At 37.8% G+C, this 19381-nt stretch overlaps 2 protein-coding genes across 2 annotated transcripts; both read left to right on the top strand.

Annotated features, from left to right (window-relative positions):
- The first annotated feature begins 1687 nt into the window (after positions 1-1687).
- arhgap4a (Rho GTPase activating protein 4a) lies at positions 1688-13304 on the top strand. Its single transcript, XM_028018658.1, has 22 exons — positions 1688-1979; positions 3441-3527; positions 3729-3900; positions 3979-4141; positions 5026-5088; positions 5177-5305; positions 5389-5517; positions 5591-5812; positions 5891-5992; positions 6891-7070; positions 7179-7263; positions 7500-7527; positions 7664-7763; positions 8097-8157; positions 8319-8396; positions 8492-8620; positions 8708-8813; positions 10202-10429; positions 10519-10571; positions 10655-10877; positions 12110-12155; positions 12367-13304. The coding sequence occupies exons 2-22, from the start codon at positions 3464-3466 to the stop codon at positions 12517-12519; spliced, it is 2514 nt and encodes an 837-aa protein (XP_027874459.1). The 5' UTR covers positions 1688-1979; positions 3441-3463; the 3' UTR covers positions 12520-13304.
- Positions 13305-14351: 1047 nt separating this feature from the next.
- ssr4 (signal sequence receptor, delta) lies at positions 14352-17955 on the top strand. Its single transcript, XM_028017838.1, has 6 exons — positions 14352-14537; positions 14726-14844; positions 14922-14996; positions 16216-16305; positions 16393-16458; positions 17302-17955. The coding sequence occupies exons 1-6, from the start codon at positions 14486-14488 to the stop codon at positions 17404-17406; spliced, it is 507 nt and encodes a 168-aa protein (XP_027873639.1). The 5' UTR covers positions 14352-14485; the 3' UTR covers positions 17407-17955.
- The last annotated feature ends 1426 nt before the right edge of the window (positions 17956-19381 follow it).

Raw genomic sequence — 19381 nt, forward strand, 5'->3', positions numbered from 1 at the left:
GTTAAAAGCTGAAGTACCTTGAGTACACTCTGACAGAGGAGCAAGAAGCACATGCAAATTATTCATAAAAAGGTCTGCAGAGCGGTGATTTTACCGGGACACTGTTTTTGAGTGAGGCAACCTTTGAGAGCAGGAAAAGCATGGGTTAAGAAATCTGAGTAAATTAATTTTGGTGACTCCTAGTGGTAGCATTTTGGGGGGGGGGGGGAATCACTGTCTCCTCAACAAATCCCACAAAGATTAATTGGATAGCTGTCAGGTTTGACAATAGAAAAATGTAATCACTCTGAATATATGCAACTCTTCCTAAACACAGATAGGTTTATTAATTCTACAACCAAACTCTGTCTTAGTTCACAGCAGGGCTAAAACCTGCAGCAACATGTCTGTTTGTAAGTTAAAAAAAAGACTACTCATTAAATCACAAATAGAGATGAGAACTTTAAAATGTCTTTTGTCACACTGACCAGAAAGTGTCTGTTCAGGGGAATTTTAATGTGCTTGCGCAACATCATCCAACTGTGAGTGTTTGAGGAAGGAAACGGCTAAAAGAGAGGTATGTGACAGAGACATGCAACCCATGTAGCTGTTTTACAGAAATCATAAAATCTTCAGCTATATATAAATATATGAAAATTGGAGCAGTCCCTCTCTTAAAAACAGGAAACAGAATGTTTTCTTGTCTAAAAAAAAAGACAATTTCTCAAAAGGATGCGTCTGTGCTGTGAGCTCAAGGTAGGATTAAACAGCCAAAGAGACAGCAGTTGCTTTTTTTTGTATGCAAGAAACTTGTTTTCGTTCACACCACATTTCACTTAAGTGTCCTCTATCAGTACAGACCATCTGCTATTGTCAACACATCAGTGCTCTACCTTGAGTGTGTGCTGCTTGCAGGATGTTATGACAAAAAACTAAGAGAACAACCTGACCAGGGACATGGAAGACAGGACAAAAACACTTCTCAATCCTTGCAAAAATATGTGCAGACCTCAACAATGCTGGTCAGAACTGGAGCAGACATTACAAAGTCCATCCGTCTTCTGCCAAAGTCCATCTGTCTTCTGCCAAAATTTTAGTGGCTCAAATTTCACCTATTTGACTCTGTGGTGAATTTAATTTAAGTTGTTCTGTAAGGCGCTCGTTTGCTGCTTCCCCAGCCTACTGTACTCGTCTGACTTTCTCTTTACCGGACCAATCATCACTTTATGGGCTCAAACCTCAGTGAGAAATTGCACTCACTGACTGTTAGCTGTTATGCTTTGACACTATACAGTAAGTTTGCCATCATCACTCTTGACTTCTGTTTCTGTTTCATATCTTTTTTTCTATTTCTGTCATGGAAATTTATATACCTAACATAATATACATGCCTGAATATAATTAAAAGGAGAAGTTGATCTATGGTTTCTTCATCTGATCTCTTGTGGGAAAAAAATAACTAAATATTTTAACCCTTGTGCAGAGAACACCCCCTTTTTTTCCTTTGCTCTTTTTTTTAATTATTATTATTTTGATTTTCTTTTTTTTTTCCTTCATCTTACCTGAACCCCAAACCTGACTGCATCCAGTCACTGACACCACACCTCTGAGGAGGGACTAATCAATGGCAACAGCTGGAGTGTGATTGGAGCCTTAAGCGCTCAAGAAGGCAACATGAAAAAGAAAGAGAGGAAGGGCTTGGCACAAAAAGGTTGTCTTTTCTTTGCTTGACACACTTGCACAATCACACGAGGATGCTTCAAGCTGCATGTGTGAGCGAGATGAAGGCTGGGTGAGAAAGAGAGCGCTGCACAACAGCAAGTGTGTCTATGTGAGAAAGGGAGAAAAAGAGTCACAGAGATACAAGTTCTGCTCCACCCACAAGCATCCAAGTCCAAATTGTGGGGGAGGTGAAACCGTTCAGAGTTTACTGTGCTGCTAAGTGGCATTATTTAGTTGTTTGAGTAAGGAGCAGGGGCTTGTCAACACATCTCTTACAGGTAATGAATCTTGTTTTCTTCCTTTTTCTATTTGACTGTTTGTTAATCTTCTTTTGATCAAATGAAAATAAACTATGTTGAATTCTCATGGGAAGTGCATGGCTATCTATGGTTTTTATTGGCAGCAAATACAGCCTTCGGGCTGTTATCGCTTTATAACCCTGTCAGATTTCATGTTGTTACCTGTGAAACGTCAGTGGCAAAATAGGACGCAGCTATTTTAACAAGCTCTAAGCTATACTTGCTGCAAGATTGAAACTACATCGGTGGTGGTGACAGCACAAAGTTGTTAATTGCACAGCTAAAAAATGAACTTATAAATGTGGAAAGGGTGACGCATGTCATAAAATAATAAAATGAGGCATTCCTCCTGTGGACTGGGAGCTTTTGGCTGTGCTTTTGTCACTCTGGCAGGTCAGTTGGTAACTGTCGATGAAAAAGAAAACCCAGGCTTTAGCTGAAAGAGAGCTGATGAGTGTTTGATTTTTAAAAGTGGCCAAAAAAAGGGGAAGTTTAATAGTGCAGAGAGAAATGTGGTGCTGATCGTGTATAAAGTTTTTATGACCCAGCAAGAAAAAAACCCTTGTTCTTCCTCTTTCTGCTGTGCACTTTGTTACACTAATGAAACAAACAAAAAATGTAAAAAAAAAAATTAAAAAAAAGTGCTGGCTTGTAGGTTGATTGTGAAATACCACATGCTTAAAGAAATATTTTGTTTTTATTTATTTGTCACATCCTTATGAAAGAAGGCCAAAAGGTATCGCTTTTGGTTTTCCTTTTTTTTTTTTTTCTGGATTTAAATGTCCCAATCCAACATGTCTTGCCAAACCTTATGATACAAACTCCCTGTGATGATTCAGTTATTCAAGTAAAGAGTCAAACCTTGTGGGATGTGCAGTGACTGCATCAGTAAAGTTTAGCGTCGTTGCTCGACCACCTGCCGTCTTTGAAGCACACATCCCCTCAGAGTTTTCTGCCTCATGGTTCAGCCTATTTTTAGGATAAAGCTAAGATGCAGTCGGAGCTTTTTTTTTTTTTTTTTTTTTTTTTGCACCTTCTGCAAAAGCCCCGCAGTGCAAACTGCAGGGTCTGGTGTGTGCAGGGCAACACTTGTGCCCAAGTGCTGCTTTTCAGGCGTTTGCCCGCTCAGAAAAAGCATGGTAGAGGGCCTCCAGTTTGAGGGAGATGTGTTACAGTAAGATGAACATGCTATCTTGATTTCTCTTTTCGCTTAAAGCGACAGGAAGAAGCTGGTTTTGGTCGCTGGAGAAACAGGGGGGCGTGAAATCTTCTGAAAAAAAAAAAAGTGTGATTGGTACAGCAACGCGGCATAGCTTTTGGCTGCTGCAGTGTGTCCAGTTAAATACAAGGAGCAGTTTTTTTTTTGTTTTTTTTGTTGCCATTTTGAAGTGAACACGGCTAATGGGTTGTTTCTGTCGTGACTTTTTCTTTACTTGACAGAATTCCACCCTGTTGGAGGAGCAATGACTTCTGCTAAGCTTCGAAAGGAGAGGGTGGGAGTGGTGGACTATGACACACAGATAAAAGGTAAAAGTACTCATATAAGTAATTTTCACACCTATCACGCCTCTTCCTGAATATGACCAGCTATTTCGTGGGGAAACCTTGCTGCAACTCTTTCAGAATGAGTCACTCGTTCGTTTTGTTTGTGAGCCTGTGTGGTTATTGTGTTTGTGTGGAGGTGTGTGTGTGTGTGTGTGTGTCTCACCTTCCCATGAATATTTCCAGAGATGCGTTGCCAGCTCCTGGACCAGCTGAAGGTGCTGGACGTGCAGTTGGAGCAGAAGACCCAGCAGCTGCAGGACATGACGGACTACCTGCGGCGACGCGGCGAGATTGAAAGCGAATATTCACGCTCCCTGGAAAAACTGGCGGAAAGGTTCACCTTGAGGGTTAAAAGGTAAGCGACCTAGCGAAAGCAGTTAGCGGTTCATTGGAGAGAGCACCACACTGTCTCAAACTCGTTTTCCCCTCTCAGGAAGGAGCCCAGCTCCCACTCCGTCTCCCAGGTCTGGCTGGCTCTGCTGTCTCAGACCCGCCAGGAAAGTAAGGACCACAGCGGACTGAGTGAAAGTTGCAGCAACATCCTCATAATGCCAGTCATGCACTGTCTGGATTACACACAGCGTCTGGCTAAGAAGGTACTGTTGGAACCGGCCCATTTAAGAACAATAGAACTTTTTGTTGTTGTTGTTGTTGTTGTTGTTTGTTTTCTGGCTTACAACTAATGAATATCCAAAATCTTTTTTATTTTTATTTTTTTTTAATCGAATGAAAAACTGACTTTACTTTGCATTTAAGGCCAGTTTGCTGAGCAGTTAGATAAATTGATATCTTGGTCATCAAAGCAGGTTTTTGCACTTCCTGAAAGTGTGAGCGGGTGTTAATTGCTTCTGGAAAATAAAATCAGCATTTCCCCGCAGCTTGTCTGCAGAGAGAAATGTAGTTGCAGAGCTGTTTTACTTGGATGAGAAGACGCACCAGATCAACACAAGAAAATGAACTGTTTACCAAATCCTCAAAATCCCCAGAAGTTTAATAATCTGCAGTTATCCATGCTGCTTGAACACATATTTCTACCACACTTTTTTTTTTTCCTACAGCTAATTTTTCCATTAATATGCTTGGATTCCGCTAGACGGTTTCATTAAACACTGACCGTAGAAGGTAGTAATGTCTGTTTGCTGGACAACTGTCAGGTTAGCAGACTTTGCCGAAGATTGAGTTGTCCAGAACATTGAAGGATTAAAATATATTTTTCTGTTTTTTATTGCTTGATGTTTAGCTTTTATTTCTGGTAAGTTATAATTATTACAATTAACAACTTCAAATATATCAGTATGTCTGTAATAAACATTTTTAAAATTGATTTACTAAAGTTAACATTTTGATTATGGTACAATTCATTGAAATAAACTGTACCTCCCCGTTGTAGTTGTGTCAAAATTCACAGATTTTAAGGCTTGCTTTCATTCCCCTGTTTTGGTGTCAACTGTGATGTTTTGTCTCCATATTATGTTTTCAGAGTAAAGACCTTTGTACTCAGCTGCAAGACGGACTACTCAAGGTTACCACAGAGCTGCAGACGGTAAGAAAGAACCCAACCACTTAAAACGGTTTCTGTTCCTAAACACAGGAGAGAGAAAAACAAAGTACTTGCTTGTGCCTCTGTGCAGGCATGGCGGACTTACCACCAGTACCACTCAGAGTTTGTTTGTGCAGAGGGGAAGCTGAGAGAGGCCGAGAAACAGGAGGAAAAGCAAAAGCAGAGTGCGGCTAAGAAACTGGAGCGGTTGATAGAAAAAGTAAACGAAAATGGTTCCTGTAAATCACGCATTCTACTGATGTGGCTCCTCGAATTCTTATGTGAAACAATTGTGTTGCGTAGAGGCAAATTAAAGTCCAGGAGATACAGCTGAAGTGCAGCAAGGCCAGGAACGACTACCTCCTCAACCTGTCCGCAGCCAACTCTTCCATGAACAAATACTACCTTCAGGACATCACCACGCTCATAGATGTAAGAGCTTCATTTTACACCTTCGTCTTCAGGTATAGTCCCATCTGCAGCTCATTTAGCCTCTTTCCCACAGTGTGCAGATGTGGGTTACCACTTCTCTTTGGGTCGGGTGATGAAGGCCTACCTGTCCAGACAGTTGTGGGCCCAGCAGAACCTGAACACGGGACTGCAGCAGCTTGAGGAGGCCGTGGCCGGACTGGACCAGAGCCGAGACAGAGACGCCCTCCTGCGGGACCACGACAACACCTTCTCCATGCCCCTCCGCTTCCCCTACCAGCCCCACGAAGAAGACCAGGTGGGCTTTTTCGAGCCCGTTTTCAGTGCGCTACTTTTAAGTGGCAGAGATGATTGAAGACTTTTTCGCATCTTGCAGATTTCTGAAGTTAGTGCAGAGTGCGAAATGAGGTGTGAAATGGAGACCCGATTCAAGCAGATACAGGCTCGGCTGAAAACTGTGACTGAAGAAACGGAAGAGGTAAAGATCATGTCACAAAACTTAGCATCTTAGTTTAACACATCAATATGTACTTAATGAAAGGATCTGGATACATATTTGAAGAATAATTCAAAAGTCCTTATAGTCCTGTTTCCCTGGACTCTCTTTCTGGAAGTGATCGTCTCAAATAACCAAGAACAGAACAGAGCTAAAGATCATCAGTCCAATTTATTAAAGCCAAATAAGTCATAGTAATGTATAGAAACAACAGAGAAATAGTTTACCATGTCAGCTCTGGACTGCTGCCATGAGTCCTTAAACCGTTTTACTTTTTGGCACGGTATGAACAGAAAGTGGCTCAAAATTCTCAAAGCAAGGTGTCAATACCGGCATGTTTCAACATGATCAATGTGGAGCGCAGTGTTGGTTCTATCAACACACTGCAGGCGACCTTTGAAGGCAGTTGGTTGCACTGAACTTTATGTAGGAGTTGAATAATTTCCCTGTTTACTTCTACTTCACAATTGCATGCCATGTTGTTCTGCTTTTTCACGTAAAATTCCTCTAAGTCTCATTGAAGTTTGCTAAAGCCCATGTATTTGCTAGAGAAGTGAAAGAAAATCTTTGCTTGCTAATTTCAGAAAGCTGCGATGTAGTTTATTGATAGTTTTGTGTATTTAAAGACCTTTTGCATAAAGAGACCACATACAGTAGCTCATTATTGTAATGGAATGTCTATAAAAGCAAATTGGCTTTGCTTGCAAAAAAGGAACCTATTCAACTCAAATCTTTTATAGACATGTTCCCCACATGTTCTTCTTTTAAATGTTTTTTTTAATTTAATTTTTTTACTTGTGCTCATTTGCATCACTGTTCTGCCCTGCGGCTCAACAGGATGACCTGTTGCTTGAGCTGATGTGTTGTCTCTGTCACATAGGCTGGTAAAAGCATGTCAACAGCCAAGTCTGCGCTGCTGGATGGCATTGGTGATGATGATCTGGAGTCCAGCATGGGTGGTGGTCCTCCTCAAGTGGGCAGCACTGAGAATCTGACTGTTAAACCCAGCGTTGCGCGGCGTAGGGCCAGCATACTGGAAATAGAAAACGTCTACTTTGCTGTGAGTCTGCAGACCAGAATAATTCACATTTCAGGGGATCTCTGAGTCTGTTTTGACTTGATAGTCAATCATAACTGTATATTTGATTATTATTATTTATTTTTTCAGAAAGTAAAAGAATATCTGGTTGGCAGCTCATTGGTGTCCAAGATCCAAGCAAAACATGACCTTCTTAAAGTGGCTGTGGAAAAAGGTAGCACTTCTGCATTTTTCATGTTAAAACAAAAGAAAAGAAAAAAAAAAAGCAAATTGCAGACACAATGTGCCATTGTAAAAGACCCAGTGTACTGGCATGATGTTACAGTATTTCTCATTTAAATTTTATACCATGTTCCTTTTTTTTGCTGCTGACCGAGTAGTTTAATAAAACAGTTGAAAGTCAGATTGGAGTGTCATGTTGTTTTCAAAATATCTCTTGTTTCCTCTTAGCTGAAGCATCAAATGGACATCAGCCCAGGTATAAACTCAATTTCTGCATTTTTTGTTCCTTTTTATTTGTCCTATTTGACTTGGTATGAAATTAAGCTGCGCAATATGGGGAAAAAAAAAAAAACTCCCAAAAAAAACATGCGTCAATGTTTTGGGTTCTGCAGGTTTTCTGGAAAGTCACTGCGTATGAGAAGGAATCATTCAAGTGCCAATTTGATCCACAATCACAAACTTTTCAGTGGAGACATGCTGTCCTTCATAAAGGTAGAGGAATCCTTATTCCTCATTGCACTGTTACATCTTTTACTCTTGCTTGCTTTTCAAAAACAAGCAATTATTATTGTAGAAATATTACATAATTGCATAATTTTATCAACACTATTGTTTAGTACTTTGTGATGTATTTTGCTACAAATTGTTACTATTTTATCACAAACTCCTGTTTATTTCCCATAGTGTTTGTGGAAGAAATAGTTGCCGTTTTTGTTAACAAACTTGAAATTATTTTATGTACCCCATACTTTAGATATTTATGGAATATTTGCTTGTTAGGTTATTTTATGCATATTTTAAACAAAATATGTACTCCTTATATAGGCTTCAGGACAACAGATACCATATGTTGTGGAAAGCTGCATTCGCTTTATCAATCTTTATGGTAAGTATTCAAGATTTTAGGAACGGTAAACAACCGCTTTCATCGCTCATCAGTCTTTAGAGCTCCATACACTGTCAGTGTTTCTGTATACTGTTCATTTGAAATATAAAGTCTTTGCTTCATGGGGCAAAACTGATTGTAATGTACGCTCTCCTCTTCAGGTCTCCACCATGAAGGGATTTTTAGAGTACCAGGATCTCAGATGGAGGTCAATGTTCTAAGAGACGCATTTGAACGAGGTAGATCTGTGTGTGCATCTGCATTTGTTAGGGTGAACCTCACTCACTATGGAGAGTTAATAATGTTGGACAGTGTGTCCTCGCCTCCCTTACAGGAGAGGACCCACTGTCTGAGCGAAGATATGATCTGGACTCTGTAGCAGGAGTGTTGAAGCTCTACTTCAGATGTCTGGACAATCCCCTGTTTCCTGTCAACAGCACCAGTCAGCTCTTGGAGTGCAATCGTAAGAGCTGGTGTGGGAGGAAACATTTGACTTGACTGAAGATGCATAGCAACAACAGCTGATTTTTTTTTCTTTACATTTCCTTAGAGATAAAGGACGATGCAGAGCGAGCGGCTCAGCTCAAGGCAATTGTGTCTTCTTACCCTGAGCCCGTCATTGTCGTCATGAGATACCTCTTTGCCTTCCTTCATCAGTGAGTACTGCAACTTCAGGAGCTATAAAAATCTAGCACAGAGAAGAAAAACTGAGAAACAAAACTGAAAATTCAAACTGTATGTGGCTGCAGTGGCCAGCTAACTTAGACTAGAGCACAATGCTTTTCTGAGGGCACTGCAGGATACCCTGGAGGTGTCACTGAAAATCTAGTCCAAATCACTCATTTTCCGCCGCTACCATGTGTGAGGGCAGATGGTAGTTTATATTGCGGCCAAACATATTTTTTCTGGTTACTTTTGTCCAAAGAACATAGATCCTAGAGTTTTATTCAGAGGCGGCTTTTTAAAGTTCTACTGACGTACTTGTTTTATCCTTTCCTCTAGCAAAAAAACTACCAAAAAAAAGCCATAGATTTCCAGTCTTTAATTGTACGGTTGCATAGTTTAACATTAAACATGCTGATTCCTGTAGATTCTGATATGAAGCTCAAAATTTTTGTTTTTTTTTTACAAGTTCTCTGATCATTGATTGCGTTGTCTGAACTTGGGGTGATTTTGCTGGGACTGGCAATCCTGGGAAAGTTGGCAACCTCAATTCTATGGCTTAAGAAATGAAATTTCTGGCAGAATTTATTTATTTTTTTTAAAGAAAAAATAATGTCCCTTCCCAAATTAAAAAACAACAGTTGCTTCTCTAAGCTATGACTTTCTGCCATTAACAATGGTTTTTTGTTTTTTTTTCCATAAAAGTGTGATCCTAATTGAAATAGCAAGTGAATACACAGTATAAATTGCATAATTTTATTGAATTTGTGCAAGTTAGGGCTCAACATTGTGCTCTTAGCTGCTTCAGTGGCATTCCTGTATGGTCTTCTGCTGCTGTAAGTCCATCAACTTCAAGACTTGATTGAGCTGCATTCAGAGATGGTGGCCCATCTCTGAATGCAGAGATTGTAAATAAATAAAAAGGTTATGAGCAACTATTCCCTCTATTATAATCCCAATCCAGGCTGTAAATTTTCTGACATCATTAGCAGTACACTTTCACCCACACAAAAGTATAGTCATATGAAGTCGAATGTAGAAGAAGCACATTGACGTCTGAAGGAGAACACTAAAAAAAAGAAAGGGAGGGGGAAACACATTTTATTAGCTACAAATGTCATGGCGGGGAGAGTTTCCACAATCTACAAATCTCCATTAGCTTACTTTCTATCCAAAATGTCAGTCAGACCACAAAACAGTGGTGTGAGCAAAACATTTTCCGAGAGCAACTTGACCCTGAACAAGAACTAAAAAGAACCCAAGCTCAAAGAACAGTTTGAGTTCATGCTTCCACTGCACTGTGGTTAAGTCTTTATTTTTTAAATTTTGTTAGTGCTTATTAATAAATCTTGATTGATCATAATTTATTCTTTGCCTTCAGTGTGTCTCAGTACAGTGACGAGAACATGATGCAGCCGTACAATCTGGCTGTGTGTTTCGGTCCCAGTCTGGTGAGAGGCCTGCAGGACGATGAAGTTGTGACTCTGCAGCCTCAGGTCAATGCCCTGGTGAAGGGCATCATCCTGCAGCATGAAAGCATTTTTCCCAGTCAGGGTGAAGTACAAGGACCAATGTATGAGAAGTGCATGACTCTCGAACAGGACGACTGGTGAGACAATAAAGCACATTTGAGGTTGCAGATAGATAGAAGTGAATGCAGAACATGTGGGGAAAAAGTGAAACTGTCTTTTTTTACAGTGAGGTTATTATTGAAGGAGAAGTTGAGGTGGATTACAGACAAAGCAGAGATGGTAAATATGCTGTTTATTTTGACTTCAGAACCTAAATTTGTATCTAAACAAAAAAAACAAAAACAAACCTCGTTTTGCAACAGATGTAGAAATGGGATTTCCGGCAGTTATTGGTCCAGATGTGACTGCAACAACTGCACTGACAAAGGCTGAGCGTCCAAGAGCAAACAGCAGCGGCTGCTTAGATTACAGTAAGGTACCAGCAGGGGGCGTCCTTTCTGCGTCCGGAAAGCAAACACTGCAGATTCCAGTTGGACCACAGTACAGGCAGAAAAAAGTGCTCTCTCCATCTTATACACGCAAAGAGTAAGTAACACTGCTATTAATCTATGAACCAAAGAGGAACAAAATACTCAGATTAAATTTTTTTTTAATATATATTACGTTTATACTTGGTTGTATCTAAACTTATTCCAGTTCTGATCAACAGTATATGCATTTTTTTTTAATTGCAATTCCAGAAACACACAATTAAATGAGTGTAAAAAGGAAATGCATGAGTTATTAAAAATGTTTCTGTAATTGTTAACATACCTCCAAAAGTTTTAATGTAGAAATAATTGAATACATCTTAATGTTAGATCATTTGTTGTTATGGAAACCACTTTGTCAGTAATGTTGGACAGTTGCTTGTAAGTTTGCAGTTTGGCACCAGAGGAAGAAAGATAAAGGTTATATTTACAGCTACGTTCAATAATGTGTCTGAAAACAATGAGTAAAGGTTAAAATCCTTATAAAGTTTTTCATCTCCACATACGTTAAGAACACTGCAAGAAATGTGGAACTGTTTAAAAAGTGTCTGCTGATATTACAAAAATATAACATTCACTGTTTAAAAATTGTTTAGCATTATCAATTAAACATTATATTAAGAAAAAAAAAATTATTTTAGTTGCATAAAAACTGCTTGAGAAATGGTGTTGGACCACATTCCACAGTTCTTCTGAATTTCTTACCTCAGAAACGGAGCATTTAACATTTGTTCACAGATCTTATACTGGATTCATTAATCTTGTTGGTCTGGAACCCAAATGTTGCTCACTTCCTTTTATTCGTGGGATGTTATTTTAGTAAAATGATGATTTCAAAAACATTTCCTCTTCAGCATAAGGCAGTATGACTTTTTCAATAAATTGGATGCCTTCAATCTGACCTGTGATCCCTAGTGTGTGATGTTGTCACAATATCGTGTTATAAGAAACATCCCCATATCATACCGGAGTCACCATGCTTCAGTGTATTATTAATGTTTGGGTTTCACAAAAAAACCTTGGTTTCATCAAACCTTCACAGGTTGTGTAATTTCTCTTGTAAGTTGGTCTATGTATAGTTTGGTAAATTAGAACCTTGTCAGTCTATTTTCAGGAGCCTTCTGTTGATGGTGTCGCAATACATCACTCACACTTTCTGTGATCATCCTGGAACTGATAAACGTTTCATTTTTTTTGATTAACAAGAATAGTAGAATGTTGGTTTTTTTTCTTCCTAGAAAGTGGGATATTTTAGTTAAAAATGTATATATTTTTTTCTGCATGCAGATATCAACATTCATCCTCGGAGGACTTGTTTGTTAAAGTTGATAAGGTTTGTTTTTTATTTCAAAATTTAATAAAAATAAATGTACTCGTTACAAGGAATATGTTTTATAGCTGTGAATGACGCAAACCTTCTGAAAATTGATATTGTGTGAACTATTTTGTTCAATATTTTCAAATAAAAACTTATTACTGGTATAAAATTCTCAATAAGGTAGCTTTCTTTTTTTCTCTTTGCTTCCATTTATTTTGTATTTCAGGAGGTCTGTAATAACATGGAGTCAGTCTTCAAGGAGCTTCTGACACGACAAACGCAGCAAGACGCTGCTCAGGCTCAACAAAAAAAGGGGAAACGTGACGGACGGAAAGGGAAGGGAACCAGTCTTTTCAGATCAACAGATCAACTGGACTGAGTGGACCAGCATCAGCACATGACGGCAACAGAGATGATGCTAATGAAAACCGAGGGGCAGAGTGAAGGGGTCTGACAGCAGCTTTCAGCACATCTATTTCTAGAAACCCGAAGCCAGTGACCCATGACCCCTGCTCCGAGGCACCCATGACTCAGTGTCCTCTGTCATGATTTTTCATTTTCACATCCGCTGGAGTGACTTCAAACCCGCAGTAATTTATAAAAACTGGGAATGACTTGAAATGAAAAGATATTTGCGTAGAACTAAATGAAGATTGGTTATCAGCTGAAAGCAGAAAACTTATAGACGAACGTGAATACAAACTGAGACTGTAGTGGTTGTATTTAATACCTTGTTTCCTATTTAGATTTTTCTGTATATAATAAATACATTTCCTTTTATTTTCTAATTTTATTCCCAGGCAAATATGCACTTAAACAATACTTAAGGCTTTAGAAAGCTCAACAACAGTCAGATTTTTCTTTTCTCTTTTCACAAATACTTAGAATTGAACATTAAATCTGAGCCACATTGTAAAAGATGATTTTCATTCAATACAGTCTGCTTTGTTTCCTTAATGTGCAGGAATAACTGCAAATAAACATTCCTTATAATTTTTCACATGTTAACACCTACTTTGAAAATTTTGGCTCCATCTTCTGTACATGTGTATCAATGACATTGGCTTTCCTTGCCTTAAATCACTGAACCACTATAAACTGTTAATTAAACTTTTTATTTGAGATTATCAAAAGAATAAATGTGCTTATGCTATGTCCAATCCACTTGGCCTCTTTATTTACTGTGTAAAGTTATCAGTGATATGTCTCAGATGTTTTATTTACAGGGAGTGACTATATTGAATTCATATATTCAAAAATGCCAGTAAAGACATGCTAAAAGCTGGTAAGCTGTTATAAGAATGGTTTGATTGCTGTAATGCCAATAAAGGCTTTTTTCATTTTATTAATGCTGGCATAAACAATCTGAAGCAAATTTTAAAGTAAACTGTAAAAAAGAAAATGTAGTTTTCAGTTTTATAACTTATTTTACCTGATTTGTTTTTTCTTGTATATTTTGAAAGAAATCACTGGTTAAATTAAAACAAGGAGTGTGAATAACTTTGGACTTAACTGTAAAACTGTATAAATCATTAAACAAGCTCTACTTACAACTATAGTATTAAACTATAGTAAAATATGAATAATCTACATAATTAATAAAATTAAAACCAAATGTCTCTCTTCCCCACTCCCTAAGAAACTAAAAGAAATCCATTTCAAAATCATGAATACTGTAATACAGTATATATATTTTTGCAAAATAATAGTATTTCCTGTGAGTGTTGAGATTTTGATATTGAGATATCAGAACATATTTAAGTGTTTTTGGAAGAATTTTCAAAACCAGATCTTGCATGAAAAAGTCTATTCCCCTATTATAAAAGTTGGTCTTCAGACAAGGTCACACTATGAAAATACCATATTTTCTTCAGGATAGTATTTTTTCTTAACCTCACCTTTTTAAAAAAAAATTATTCTATTGAAGGAAATACTAAATTGTTCCAATAATAAAAAACAGTCATATCATCTTGTAAATGACTTCATGAATAAAAGATCATATTGTAATTATTTCTCTTTTTGCCTATTTTTCTTCCCACTATGTTATCAGATTGTATTTTTATATGTTGTTTTTATTTTGTTCTTCTGTGGCACTTATAGTTTTTGTATCGTGCGCCTTGTTGTATTGTTTTGCATTTAATTTTTAATAAAGAATTAAAAAAAAAATCTGTTGACGTGTCTCCAATGTAGTTTCCCAGAATGCTGTGCGGCGCTACGTACACCTCTTTGCAGCGCAGGCGCACTGGTGCTTTAGCGGTAGGCTGAGGTGTACTTCATTCAGTGTGGCGAGTTTACGGCTGTACTTTAACACTTATTTAGGGACAAAAAGCGACTCGTCAGACTTCATGATGATTCGGATAGCTGCGTTTTTGACAATACTGGTGGTTGCCTGTTCGGGTAAGTTTAAGAGAATCATGAAAGGAGGTCTGTTGTCTTCAATTAGCTAGTAATTGCTAATATTCAGCCCTTCAAAACAGCCTTAAATGTCTTCTTACCATTTGTCAAGCCCGTGTTAATTATTGCATTTGCTCAGATGGAGTGTTAGTGTCTCTAATATTTAGCTAATCTTCATTATTTGTTGTTAGGGGAGAGCTGCAAGGACCCAGTGATCACCCCGTCGGCCTACACGACCTCTGACGCCGTCATCTCGTCGGAGTCTGTCTTCATCGTGGAGCTCAGCCTGACCTGCGCTAACGGAGCCCAGGTAGCCCAGAGAGCTGCTTCAGTGAGTTACTGCTCTGTTGCTGACTGTCTCCTCATGATCACTGCTCTTCTCTGCAGAGTGTCACTCTGTATGCTGATGTCAATGGAAGACAGTTCCCTGTGACCAGAGGTCAGGATGTTGGAAAATACCAGGTATGAACTCACAGTTGGATTGATTTGTTTAGGCTGTTAGAGGTGCACAACGTTAGAAATGACATCACACGAGTCTGGCACTATGGAGGTAATATTGGTAAATGGTAGTTGCGATATGTGCCTGTTTCCTTCTCTTTCTCATCTATTCATTCTGCACCATTAGCATTTTGAGGAATGTCATTTGTAGTGTTTGCTAAATCTTCCCCACTATGAAATATGGTAGTTGTAGCATAATGTGGAAATGGTCTAGTCAAAGCATATTTACAACCTCTCTTGTTTTATGTCAGTAAAAATGAACAAAATTGTCTTTATTTGCTAAAGGCTTCAATAATGAGGTAATATGTCAGGGATTTCTTTAGTAATGTCTCCAAAATCAGAAGTTTACTTACATTTTCTCAGGATTTGGTAGAACTGCCTTTGAACTGTTTGACTTCGGTTAAACCTTTTGGGGATTCTTTCACAAGCTTCTCACAATAATTTGCTATAATTCTAGTTTATTCCTCACAAGCCTTTTCAGATACTAAAATAATTTTGGTAATTTTAGCTGACCTAAAGCAAGAGGAACTTGTCTTTTTTATTCTGTTTTTGTAAACTTTTGATTTCAAATGTATGTGTTGGAATAGCGACTCAAAGGTCAGACATGAACATTTATGCTCACAGAAGCTCGCATTTAAGGTGCCGAGATATTAGAAAAAAATTTAATTGCAATACTATTTCTGAATATTGGATGATAATATCAATTATGATGAACCCACATTTTCTTGTCTCTTTCCTTTTTCTCTGGTAACCCAGCCACTCTTTGCAAGCTTTAGTGTCTCAACTCTAAAAATATACAAATTGTTCACACAATGGGTCAAACATGTTTTTGGCATGCAGATTTTACAGAATTTACCTTCAAGCAGCTATTAGTAAATTGACCAAACTTTTAAAATATAACATTTTTAAGAACTAAACTGAAATTTAAATAGTCAACATGTATTTTTTTCATACCTGTAGAAAGGTTACTAAGACTGACAGGTATTGGCTGTGGTTTAATTTACAGGCAACATCCTCATGCTTCTGCATTTGAAAACAATCATGCAGCTCGATTTATGGTTAACATCATGACTAGATTTCTTGACATGTATTCTATTTGAGGTTAAATCCGTAAAGGGTACGAACTGTTTCCTAAAAGAATACTGAATGGGTTTTAATCAGTTTTTTACTGCTTCTCTTCCAGGTGTCCTGGAGTCTTCCCCACAAACAGGCCAGCTCGGGAACGTATCAGGTCAAATTCTTTGACGAGGAGTCCTACAGCGCCCTCCGAAAGGTACGCCTAAATATACAACGGGGGTTTTTTTTACTGTAAAATGTTTAATCTCATCTTAAGTAAAATGTTTAATCTCATCTGTTTTAGGCTCAGAGAAACAACGAAGATGTAAATGCAATTCAGCCTCTCTTCACCGTCAACATTGACCACCGGGTGAGTCGCCTACAGATGACTGCAGCTCTTTTCATTTTAAGTCAAATAGCTTGGATTGATAAAATTGCAGCACGCCTTACAAAGTCATTCATTTAATGATCCAAATTTATGGCCTTTTAAATGCTTTGATAGGTCCTAAATTATATTTTGTGAAGGTTGTCATTTGCTCATTATTTCTACGTAATTTGCTATTTTGAAAAATGTGCTCTTAGTATTTGTTTTGTCATTTGTAGTTCTGGCAGATAAATCTGGATGTTACTAAGCTGTGATAAAACTACAAAAACCCCTAAGTAGCAGAGAAGCAACTAAAGAGGATTCTGCTACTAAAACTGTTTTATTGTATTTAAGTGATGAAAATCAAAACCTTGTTGTATGTTCGGTTGCTAGCTGCCTCATCATGTTAAAGTTTGTATTTAACAAAACCTGCTGTGAAATCAGGGATTTGAATATTTGGGTAAAACCTGCCATCATTTACTGGTATGACGTTTAGTATAAACTGTAGATGAGCTTTGGTAACCCAAAAGAACTGCCAGAAAAAGACAATTTAAGTCTACTTAGTTATATTTAACTTAGTTGATTTATTAATAAATTGAAAATAAATTTTCTTTCCTAAGCCACTCTGTCAACTCATGTTGACAAACTTATCAACATGTCATATAAACTCATGCTGAGGTTTGAAAAGGATGTGAAGATTTTGTCTCACAAATCAGTAAAATTAATTTTCTAACTTTATTAGAATATGATTTCTCTGGCTTCATAACTGAAGTGGTGTCTTGCAAAAACACGCAGCTTTGAATGCATCACTTGCAGGTTGACTCATTTGTTCCACGCTTCTCCTTTCAGGGTGCCTGGAGTGGCCCCTGGGTGTCGACTGAGGTCGTGGCTGGCCTGATTGGCATCCTGGTCTACTACATGGCCTTCAGTGCCAAGAGCACCATCCAAGCATAACATGATCCGCAGTCACTGCCTGTGACTACCGGATCTTTGAAAAGACTGAATTCTGGCGGAGCTGGATTAATTAATCCATCACCATCGCTGCAGCCGAACCAACAGGCTTCTGCCGCTTTCTGCTTCCGGGAAACAAGCAGAGGTTGCAGTCTTTATTTCTTTTACTCAGGCTGTCTTTTTGTCTTTTCAGACAATTTTTTTTGTCACAAAAAAAAAGAAAAATTGTGACAAAAAACGTTCCTGTCCTATAAATGTTCTGTCCATTTATATGGGCTTTTTTTTATTTTAGCATCAAATCAGATTAATCTGAACAAACATTAAACACGCTCTGTATTCAGACCAGTTTAAAACCCAATGATTGATCCACACCAGAGCTGTCTTCTGAGTGGGTGAACTGGTCAGAGTGGGATGTGTGCAGATGGTTTGAACGCCGGTCGAGTTGAGCTTTCCGCGAACATGAAATGTCAACAGAGCGATAGCGCTGGCTGGTCAGAACAGGCCTTTGTAGACGCGTCTCTTCCTGGAATATTAATAAATGACTTCTTGTTATTTCTGTGTGGCTTGTTGATACTCTTCAGCTCTAATTTTTCTTTCTCCGAAAGGACATGGGAAAATGTATCGTATTCCTTAACAACACACATCGGCTACACAGAGGGGTTTTTAGTGAGCTGGTATGTTAGAACTGTTTGTGTCTAATCATTTGTGTGACCATAACAACATGTGTCCAGTCATTTTTCTTAAATGATTGTCATTTAAGAAAATGACAATCATGACTTTCTTTTTTTAAGGAATTTAAAAAACAATGAGTTTGTTTAAATAAGTGTTATTACCTGAACATCTAAAAATCCAACAAAAACCTGAGAGATGTTTCATCTTTCAGTAAGTCATTACTGCTTAGCTAACAGATCTTTGAGTTACGTCTTGGTAAAATATTAGTTTCATGTTCCTCAAATGTTATCTTTTTAAAAGCTTCAACATCAACAGCAGTAAAACGATATATGATCAAGATTAGATTTAGAGATTAACAAAATCTCAATCAATCCTTGAATCATATCATAACAAAATAAGAGTAAATATAAAGAAATAAGAGGAATTTAAAAATTAACTAATTCAGTAGACAGCTGTTTGGATCTGCTGGTGTTTTCTGATTTCAGAACCTGCAGTACCACCACCTGAACACATAATGGCAGCACTGCATTATTAGCTGCATTATTAAAGGCATCTGACCTGACTACAGAAGAAAGACAAACCTTATATCTAATGCTTCGTACATGACATTTAAATTGCTTTTCTAGAACAGTTGTCTCTTTCTTTACTGACCAAACACTGATAGGCTTTATATACCAGCTTGTTAAAGACATTTAAAAGAACTTTGTTTCTTTTTTATGCTGCTGTCATCACACCCCACGGATCAGTGAAACTTATGTATCTTGACTAGCAATTTCTTTTTGTATAAATACATTTACAGTTATGATTTCTCCTTCTGAAATGTTATTAGTTTAACAACAAATGTAATGAGATGTGCCAAAAGGTTCAACTTGTCTCAGGAGTCCACAGAATATTGACCCAAAAGTGTTGGCAATCATCAAAATGTGTTTTGGGAAATGAAATGAGGGCCTCTGTGTTCTTGTTGGTCAGCAGTTGTTTAATCCATAGAAATCTCCATTGAGTGCCATTTATTTATTTGTTATTTATTGTTGCTGAATCATGAACACTGACTTTAGGTGGAGTAATTGACTCATTCAGTACTTTAGTTGTTATTCTGTGCTCTTTTCAACCTTAGTAATATGGATAATATAAGTCAATGGATTTATTTGAATCTATTCTTAAATATTCTTACATGTAGACGTTACTTTTGAGACATTGTAGCCTACTTCATGTTGTCAAACTGGGTCTGTTGAAGTGATTTACTGACCCGACAAGTGTAGCAGTAATTTGATAATAGTGTTGAAATTTAACTCAGGTTTCCAAAAAT

This window comes from Xiphophorus couchianus, chromosome 1 (assembly GCF_001444195.1).
Source record: "Xiphophorus couchianus chromosome 1, X_couchianus-1.0, whole genome shotgun sequence".
NCBI lineage: Eukaryota > Metazoa > Chordata > Actinopteri > Cyprinodontiformes > Poeciliidae > Xiphophorus > Xiphophorus couchianus.

Excerpts from the sequence above, each read along its gene's own strand:
- arhgap4a (XM_028018658.1), top strand. The coding sequence starts at position 3,464 with ATGACTTCTGCTAAGCTTCGAAAGGAGAGGGTGGGAGTGGTGGACTAT. Across the intron at positions 7,071-7,178 it reads TAGAAAACGTCTACTTTGCT|AAAGTAAAAGAATATCTGGT; the intron begins GTGAGTCTGCAG and ends TTATTTTTTCAG. Across the intron at positions 12,156-12,366 it reads TGTTTGTTAAAGTTGATAAG|GAGGTCTGTAATAACATGGA; the intron begins GTTTGTTTTTTA and ends TTTGTATTTCAG.
- ssr4 (XM_028017838.1), top strand. The coding sequence starts at position 14,486 with ATGATGATTCGGATAGCTGCGTTTTTGACAATACTGGTGGTTGCCTGT. Across the intron at positions 14,845-14,921 it reads CCTGCGCTAACGGAGCCCAG|AGTGTCACTCTGTATGCTGA; the intron begins GTAGCCCAGAGA and ends TCTTCTCTGCAG. Across the intron at positions 14,997-16,215 it reads AGGATGTTGGAAAATACCAG|GTGTCCTGGAGTCTTCCCCA; the intron begins GTATGAACTCAC and ends CTTCTCTTCCAG.